The 10,445-nt window shown below is 34.8% G+C and overlaps 1 protein-coding gene across 1 annotated transcript; it reads left to right on the forward strand.

The window, feature by feature from the left end:
• Positions 1 to 5,323: 5,323 nt before the first annotated feature.
• On the forward strand, positions 5,324 to 9,573 carry LOC102805444 (uncharacterized). The gene is made up of 5 exons (XM_006822592.3): positions 5,324 to 5,426; positions 7,130 to 7,176; positions 8,437 to 8,482; positions 8,739 to 8,957; positions 9,251 to 9,573. The coding sequence occupies exons 2-5, from the start codon at positions 7,147 to 7,149 to the stop codon at positions 9,460 to 9,462; spliced, it is 507 nt and encodes a 168-aa protein (XP_006822655.2). The 5' UTR covers positions 5,324 to 5,426; positions 7,130 to 7,146; the 3' UTR covers positions 9,463 to 9,573.
• The last annotated feature ends 872 nt before the right edge of the window (positions 9,574 to 10,445 follow it).

The following is a 10,445-nucleotide window of genomic DNA, read 5'->3' on the forward strand; positions in this document are numbered from 1 at the left end:
CGCCTTACGTTTACCGATCAATACGATCAAGTGATGTTATGAGGACCCATGGTAGACATTTCCATTTTCATAGACATTTTTTTTGTGGGTGAACGTTGTTGTGCAATTAGCCTGATATCTATTTCATTATTCGCACAATTATCATATATATATATATATACATATATATGTGCATACATTTGTATTGTATGAACTCATTTCAGACATAATTTCAAAAAGAGTTATACAAAGTGTTGTCAACACGTATACATTTAATATCAGTTCATAAGAGTATAAATTTTGTTGGTCTGTCGCCCTCTACAGCCCATTTTAGCCGTGTTTTAAGTTCACGTTTCATCTGCTCGTATTCATTAAGATCATTATGATCAAAAGTTTAATTATTTCAGAATTCTCAATTTAAGAAGGGGTAGTAGTTTGCGTTTGCCCTGTAAATTTAATTTAGAGAAAGGTACGAAATTATCTTGTATATAGGATTTGCAATATTCCCAAATTATCTCTGACCTTTGTGCAGCATAGTCATTTTTAATTTTACCAATAATTTCGATATTGACAGTTTATACAGTTATAAAGTTTTTATTTAGTTTCGAGACTGATACACCTCGAACTGTATTATAAGTTTAACAGACGTACACACATGTTACCGTGAATGGCCTGTTTAAAAGCCGTGAATTTGAGAAATATTTGAGGTAAGATTAGTAATTATTTTTAATGAAAAATTATTCCGAAAGTATCGCATTTTTGTATTTTGTTTTCGTGTGTTCCTGGCAAAACGGGCTTTGTCTATACACAAATATTAGATGATAGTTTCATGTAAATATTTGTCTCTGCTTGGTGGGATAACTGTATCGTGCACGGATAAATATCATCCAGATGATTATTTTTAATAAAAACACATGTGACATCTCTTAGTCTATTTATATCTTTCCATTTCCATACCATATTAGCATACATTTAATTTCGATTAGGTTTCTGTCAGCTTGTATATTTCCATAGCAGTAACATTTTCCAGAATTCAACTGTAGATGGTTTATTCAATAATACTTTATTTGGATGAAGTGATAATGTGATCATATTGAATATGTTCACTTTCAACACCATAACTAGAAATACTACAGAACGACAAAGGGTTATCTCGAACGTCTCTTCCCATAATTAGATTGGAATGATATTCGATTCTAAACAAATCACAATATTATTGACGTGATGAAAAGATGATTACAGTCTTATTTTTGTTGGAAGACGTAAATAAAGGAAATGTTAAATTTCCGGTGTATGCTGGTAGCATAAAATATTATCGAAACCTAGGAGTCTTTCATAATATATACTATAATTGCAGATTACACTATGTGAAGCCGCAAACAATTTATATTACACATAATTTGGGGTAAATTTTTATACTTTTAAAAGCAATTTGTGAGTCATGTCAATAAAGCCATGGAATATTTTTTAACAATCCGGACGTTTATTACACTATGCGCGAATTAGTGCGCATGTGCATGAGCTATATATTTTTTCAAAATGATCTTTATAATGATCAACTTATGAATATTTAGATTTAATTCGAAAATCATGTAAGCCAATGACCGGCATCGTGTTCCAAATAACTCAATAGACGTTGTATTGCATCATCGTCCGTTATGTGACCTCTGAGTTCAAACCTAACTTTTTGGTTTGTGCTTAAACTTGGTCAGTGTTTTGCCTTTGACCTCACAAGGACAAAGAACAGTAACTGAATGTTATTCATGAGTCGTCTTAGAGCGCTATTTGTATTAATTCTTGTTAGGTACTGTTCCGACAGATTATGCTTATTATAATTACGATGTATGTTACTAGCTAAATGTCATCATGTGAAGATTGGTAACTGTAAATTCACAATTGTACCATAGACACTTTTGTGAAATGGAAATGCAAACAAACCTATTTTGCCCACAGAGCATTTGCTAGATGAAAAAAAATAGTAACGCGATAACGTAAATATGTAATATAATAATTCTTTATTCTCATTCCAAATTGAACAAATTCATCCCATTTCATGCACTAGCAGATATATTCCGGATTAATGTTATAATAAAAACACATCTGTCAGCCAATACAGCCAATAATATTCGAGTTTAAACAAAATTAAATATTTTTGTCCTGATATTGCACGATACCAAGAAACTTAAAATAAGGGATGCAAATTTGATTTATGCACGTAAATATAATACTAATTTCATGATTACGCGAGAGCTTGTATGATCGCGATTACGGAAACGGGACAGATTATGACTGTATTCGAAAAGTTTGCGAATCAGCAAATGCAATACTGCGAAGATGACCCTGATGTTACATTTACTAATTAGCTCTTTCATAGAAACACCCATTTGTGTGACCTTTTGCCGTGTTATACAATGATCACCTATGAATTTGCGACGTTTTGACTTGCATCAAATATAAAGCCAATTGCCATACCCTTGCTAATCCTTGATGAAACGTCAAGACAAGTGTTTGTAACTGTAATTGTTGCAATGTTCTTCGCCTGCCAATATACCTGTTACCATGTTAATATCAACAAGTTTATTTGGTTATACAAGCGTCTTTGTAGTTTACTATGCAAATGAGATGATGTTATAATATTTAATTGTAAGCAAATCACAGTATCCGTGTCACGTTACCCGGGGTTATTGAAACCTTTACTGGCATTCCCTTAACATTACCTCACGGAAAGCAAATTAATGCTTGTGTATGCAGTATGTTGCTCTTCATTATCATAGGCTAGGAACTGATCCCAACAAACTATTTCTAATCACTCTGTGTGTTCGCAGACTGTGTGTAAACTTATACTATATATTATTATAGTACTTCATCAATTGTACGCAGTATTTTTGCAAATTTCCTTTATTTTTCAACTGTTTCAACTGTTTAATAGTTACATTGAATAAACTACATTACATACAAATTGCCAAATTTAATTATAATAATTTTATTAAAAATAAAAGTGTAGTATTTCCCCCAAAAATATAATGAAATTAGATGTAATGAAATTTTAATTAGTTAAATGTGGCATAAATTAAAAAGTATGCCCGAATGAACTTATTTTGACGACCTCCCGAACTTTAACAACGTCTTATTATTGTGCTGTATCGTTGTTACGCTTTTGCTGTCCACCTCAGACTTTTTTAAACTTGTTGCATATATGCTCTGGAAAAATTCCAGAAAGCAAACCACAGATGTATACAATCACATTTATTCCGTTTGCTTTAATTAGTATAATGTGTATCACATTGCATGGCTATATTAAGATTTAAATCCTGGTTACTAATAACAACGATTTAAATAAATCACGAAACATGTGGCAGTGTTCTCCACGATGGGTTTTAGCAGGGCGCTGCGCCCTGCATAGGTAGTCGTGCGCCCTGCATAGGTAGTCGTGCGCCCTGCATCGGACAACAAGCGCCCTGCATTCACATTTCCCGTCCTGATCAAATACATTGTATTGTTAGTTGAGTATTCAGTGTTCTCCACGAGGGGTTTAAGAGGGGCGAAGCGCCCCTCTTTAAGTTATTTGCGCCTCTCTTCAATTTGTAGCGCCCATCTATTTATCTTCAGCACCCTCCTTTGTTTTCGGTGTCAGGCTGTTTCACAGTCCTGGAAGATGTCCCGACGACGTTATTGAGAGACCTTTTATTAATTGACATGCGATAAAACAAAGAACTAAGAGACAGATAGTGGCATAGGTGACAACTAGGACAATGGATTTGATGTCTGGGGAAAAACTGACTGAATAAATAAACAAAAAACAATGAATGGATGAGTGAAGTGATTGTCACAAACATTGCGTTAATCATGCAATGGGATAGTCAAACCAAGTTTTCTCATCATTCCTGAATTAGCTTAGATACTTAAGAACAGGAGAACCAGCAACAATTAATTGGTCCAATTGCTTGTTACTTGCCTTTTATTGGCGAAAAGTAAATAGAATCATCAAATAAATCACCAAAACAAAACGTACAGTAAACACTGAAACAACATGGATGTCACGGTATCTGATTTGGCCTTTGCGTCTACCCATGAGTCTTTGCGTTATTAGCGTGTGTTGTTATCGTCGCTTTGGAGGCAATTCCCGCGCAGGCGCAGGTGACGACTCCCCTTTAACGTTTCAGGACATTATTGCTGAACATTCTTTCTAATCATTTTTTTAATTTAATTTATGTATTCCATTTTAGTCGGCTTTTACACTATGCAATAAACTGGTTCTACTTGGGTAACTCCCGAATTCGTATGTATAAAAATAGTTCCCCGATCTCGTTGAACCGATATCCATTAAACTTGCTAAAAGGGAGTATAACTGAAATTTCCATGCATGTTAATTCGGTTTTGAATCTGTGCATGTTAAGTATGTTTGTGGTCGCTATATGCCACGCATTGATCAATTTGTACATAGGTGAAACTAGTACATAATACAATACACATGTAGATAGATGCAATTTCTCAAAGTGTATTATGAAGCTTTTGTCAAACAAAACAAAATTGGATTCCATTCAATTATACATTAATTACCAATACTGAATTGTTTCGTCATAGCATAAGATACAACTATGAACCCTTTTCTAAGTTCACTTTATGAAATATAAAAAAATGTCGTACTACAAATTTCACTCACCTCGCGGTCGTTGCTGTCAGACTAAGCACATTCTCCATATGGACAACTTTTTACCATTTATACATAGTAAATCTGATATTTACAAGAGATATTAACAATACAAAATATAATTACATACATTCCAGGTTTTAACGTCGATACCTCAACTTAGTGGAAATATGAACGGAAATACTATTATTCTATTTAATTATTGGCGACATTGTCGTAGTGTAAAATAATATTTGTAATAAGCTTTAAGATCGTTATTGTTTTAATGGAACAATATGATATGTGGTATTGCCGACAACCCAGTAACAAATCTAGAAAATGGAAAAAATATGTTGAATTATCACATTCTCTCATTCAGAGCGCAAAATAGAACTAGGGGGGGTCGGATCCTAGAAAATCAAACTAAAACCCTTTGTGTCAGCAATTAAAATTATTAAGGGAGAGCATGCTCCCGGATCCCCTAGTAAGGTCGCGCCTTCGGCACACGATTGATGAGCAGATCTAGACCCTCCCAAATGCAAAGTTTCGTGCCGTCGCCTCTGATTATATTTCACCAGCTGCATACTGTAAAACGTTATAAATAATAAGGTTTATGTTAAATCAGCAACAAAGCAGCAATAACACTTCTTTTCATATTTTAGTCACGCCTAATCTGCACACGGAAATGACATGGAAATATTAATCGATGAGTGGTTATCTGACCAAACATAGACATGTGTTATAAAATCACTCCTGTACCTTGAATACAGATCACTTGATCGCAATTAGAAGACGCAGCAACATACTGTCCTTTCTGGTTAGTATTTTTTTTACTATACTGTAATTGTGTGTCAACTATATATTAATTGTCGGTAGTCAAATTTGTAACAGTTTCAAACGTGCCAAAAATACCGAACGTTCAAGAGTTAATGCAACGAAGTCGGGTAACGTTTCAAAAATGTCTAAATCGTTTCAAAATCAATATTTCTTTCATTTTATCTGGTAGTAAACACAACTTTCAAATGTATGAAAACATTATATCATGTAATATGTATCTACGAGTTGACTGAAATGTGTCATGCTGTTGCTAAGAGAAAACAAGCTAGAAAAAAAACACAAAATTGGTTTAAAAAAGTGACTATTTGTTCACTGTCATCATGCTCGGGGGATGGTGGGCGTTTCAGTAACGGTGGCTGGGTTGCTGGAGGGGTTGGTTGGATAGCATGGAGACTGCATCACACTATTGAATAGGGATATCATTGGTACGAGGCAGGCTGCGTTGTATTATTGTAAACATCGGAACGGTGGGTGGGATACTTGGACTTTGTTTACTCATAAACGGTGTTGTGAAAATACTGGGACGTTCACGGTTCGGTACTGCACAGGTTGTCTCAGCGGCGTGTAATTCCATGGTGTCGCGGGGACTGAGAGATGGCAACTATGCGCGGCGTAATCATGCTTCTATTACATTACTTTGACTGCTAGTTTGAGTGTGAATCACTGATCGAATCATTCTTTCCTTGACCGGGTCTGCCGTCTGAAGATGATGCTTTTGATTATAATGTTTATTTATTGTATAAAACTTATTACTAGTAGCGCTGATATTACCGGGAACTTTCCCTTAAAGTGCGATTCCATAATAGCGATGCGTTTTTATTAGCGGTGTACGAGACACAATACCAACACTGCCCGGCATGGTCAATTTGAATTGATATTACTGAAGAGCTGTATAATTAAAATGAGGTAGAAGCCTTATAATACTAATATTAATTTGTGATATATTGCATGAAAATGTTCATTGGTTATTACGTGCCATTGCGGGGCTATTGTCTCATGACACAATCAAATGGCATTCTGTGTGTGTTACAGTAACGTGCTCTGAAACTTGAGACAATTCTCCTAATATGTTTTGCTTATTTCTTATTCTGACGTGAATATGATAATATCTATAATTGTTGTCCAAAGATCAGATAAAATAATTACAATGAAATGTGGTAAACATATTTCTCTGTCCATATATAATATGCGCCCTCTATGTTGTAGGGCATGATATGTACTAGTATTTATTTTCACGCTTAATGTTATGTGGTTCTCGACTGGATTATATTTAGTTCATGTAATTTAATAATAGTTGGCGGGTTATTGTAACCTTACAAAATAATTATTGTCAACCTAGGTCAGGAGAGGGTGTGTCTTGGATAATTTGGATTGGAAACAAGACAATTGTTATAATCATGTCTACTGGAAATGTCCAATACTATATACTTGTTATAAACTCATTTACTGGTAATGTCCAATACTATATACCCCGACTACTGGACATGCCCAACACCATGTACTTGTTATAACCCTGTCTACTGCTAATTCCAAAAAAATATACACTTGTTACAACCCTTATACCGTACACTTGTTATAACCCTGTATATTAGAAATGCCCAATACTATACACTTGTTATAACCCAGTCTACTACTAATTTCAAAAACTAGTATCTTGTATCGATATTCAACTTTGTCTTACAGAATCGTTTGTCGACGAAATGGAAATTAATTTTCTCCCCATTATATTGGTACGTAATACTTTTATATACTATTATAGTTATCATACATAACAACAATAATGTCCAGCCAAATTACTTGTTATTAATTATTAGAATTAGAGGTTTTATGACGTCATAGTTGTACATTATTATACGATAATTCACTAATTTCTCAAAGTCTTGATACATATGTAGCTAACATTCTAAGAGCGCAAACCTTCGTCACTCATTAGTATTAATTATTTTGAAATAAACTTCTGATTTTTGAAATCTTTGTTTTGAATATATGATCCTCTCAACGAATCAGATAAAGACGGAAGAATTCATTGTACTGTTTTCAGTGCAACTGGATTCTGATCTCGTTTAAAACAAAATTGCCTGGTTTATGTCTAAAAAAAAAACTTAACACGCTTATTTTTGTGGCTAACAGACTTAAATCTCAAATATCCTGTGCGATTGGCACTTGTTTGCAAGCGCAGCCCTTGCTGAACATATCATGATAATTCGTCTCAAATGAGTTGGGGTAGCTGCAGTCCCGTCGTCATTAGTGCAACAGACAAATGAGCTTTAACGTTCTTTACTCACTAGGCACGATCTTTATGTCGACAAGCCACCGAGTAAATAACTACAAGTAAGTTAATATAGCGTGACATAGGACTATGGATTTCCTTTTCTGTTACATTATCAAATAAGTGTTACCGTGATTCATATATCATCTACTCTCACAACTTCAAACACCTACCATTGTCGATTATATAATGACGACAATATCAACAGATTTTTGACCATTTCGACAATTTTTTTTCGGTGAACTTCATTGAACAGGCTACCCAAGTTCAGTTGATTTGACTTTCGACATTTGTTCAGAGTAGTTGTTCGCCTCCATCAACAAATACAGAACAATTTTAGCCGTTTATATGCACCTGCCGTTCATTTGTGTAGGGAGTCTGCTACTTAATATGTCGCGAGGAGACTACTAACAGCGTGAAAGCCTTTCTACCATCCTTAACACAATTTCCCCATTAAACCCGACAGTCAAGAACATATCCAAAATTACTCAGAACTCAGAAGTTAATCGTAAATAAATCAAAACAAACTTAATCTTGCCTTACTTAGTGACGCAATGAGAAAAATATATCAAACTAAATTTTGATAGGAAACAGGGTTTTGCTAGAGAACTGGTCTACCATCCAAGCCATGTTCCTGTAGTGTGAATGTTAACCGACATAACAGGAATCTTGCTGCTTAAGTTGTTCATTGCTGTCGCTTAGTTTATTTCTTTTTATTCAGGTTCTATTGGCTCTAGCAATAAGTAGCCATGCTACAGTTGGACCCAGTGAGTATGATTATAAATATGTAATGCATATGTTACTGGGCACTCATTGCATATATCACCCATATTTGTATTATTTCATGTTTCATAATTGAAAGTGCCATAGTTATATTGACATATATGTTGAGCGAATGATTTCCTGAATAAATCACAGGAATTCATCATATGCACTTCAAATATCATTAGTATAGTCAATTTTAAGTTATTGCACATTTACTAAATGGCACAGTCAGGTTTAAATTACTTCTTGCTTGTGTAGGATTTTGCCCCAAATTGGACAAGACCACAAGGATCGGAGACACTTTAATTGCAACTCAGAATGAAAACAGGGCATGTGACTGTTACAAGGCATGTGAAGACATGGGGGCTGCATGTCAGATGTGGGACTTTAAAAAACAAGGACGTATCTGTAAAATGTACAGTGATATTAAAACCTTGACATTCAACGGTAAACATGCATCTGGTGTTAAGACTGACAGTAAGTATCTATTGGCACACATCACATTTCTTGAAATTCAAGAAATACTTTCAGTATTTTCTACTGGTTAGAAGTGGTCACCAATGACGTCATATGATTTTAATCTAAAAGTGACACTTCATGCTTATTATTGAAGGAGCGTAAACTTGACTTGAACCTGGACTCTTTTGCTCCTCTGAACCACAGAGGAGGCCACTCTACTGTCTGAGGTAAGAAGGCAATTTGTGAGGGAATGTAACAAGAGGCGTTTTAAAGAGCATCTGTATATACCATCTTCACTCTCTCTATTATAGCTTGTCCACGTCTTGACAGGAGTGATAGACCTGACGGTAATATGGGCATAGAGGACAACTTTGATGAGCCATGTGAATGCTATAATTTCTGTGTGGCTACAAATGGATGTCTTGCCTGGGCATGGAATAAGAAGACTATGGTGTGCACACTGAAAAACGTAGTGAATTCAGTAGTAAAACCAGACAACACTTACGTGTCTGGCGTCCTGTAATCATCTTTCATTTTTATCTAATGCAGATATGAATTTTAATAAAAACTACTACGATTCCAAAGTTGAATATATTGCATGTGGTGAAAGGCAAATAAATAAAAAAAAAACTGAGTAGCTGCTTCGTTTTTTACGTTGTCAGAGTAAATCCGGCACTACAGATGAACAGTTTAGCTTATTTTATCACCAGAATGAAAGTAATTTATCGCAATATTTACGTTGCAGTAGCTGTGTTAGTTGATAATGTTATATCATCAACTGGAGTTTATGCTGGGACAAAACGTGTGTACACGCTGCTGACTAAAAAGTGCAAATAGGCACTACTATCCAGTGTTAGTCAAATTACATATATAAGTTATCGATTCAGGAGTTTGAACATTAAACTGTCTGCTTTGTCATTGACCGACTTAATCACACCGTTATGTTTATGGATGCCGCATTCGAAAGATATCAACCGATCGAAATTCTCACAAAAACAAAACAACAACACTTATTTTCCACAAGAAACGCACACATCACACACTCCAATGTGGTCTGGCGTGTGGTCTGGAGACGACCATTATTTGTTTACTCAGCCGGAGAGGTAGTAAAGCTCCACCCCAGTACAAAATTCAACATCTTAACAACTATTATTCACATTTGCATTGTTGGTCTCACAGACAGGAAATGCCAGTGAATGATATAATGAACTTGTCGAGTGAACTCGTTATTCAACAGTCAAAATGATGTGCTCCAAATAACCACTCAAATAACTTTTTTATTGATTTTTCAAATTAATAAATCAATCAATCAATAATCATAAAGGACTGCAGAAAACTTCTATTAAGATCTCCGTAAAGTGTATTATACATAATTTTCGAACAGACGTTTAACATGAATTTAATTATAACTGTTTGAAATAATAGCAATTCTCGCAAAAAGGTGAATATCAAAATTAACAAATAGTGAGAGTGTAGTTTTAGACGTTCAACAATAAACTAAAATTA

The sequence above is a fragment of the Saccoglossus kowalevskii genome, chromosome 11 (genome assembly GCF_978046115.1).
Source record: "Saccoglossus kowalevskii chromosome 11, keSacKowa6.1, whole genome shotgun sequence".
Lineage (NCBI taxonomy): Eukaryota > Metazoa > Hemichordata > Enteropneusta > Harrimaniidae > Saccoglossus > Saccoglossus kowalevskii.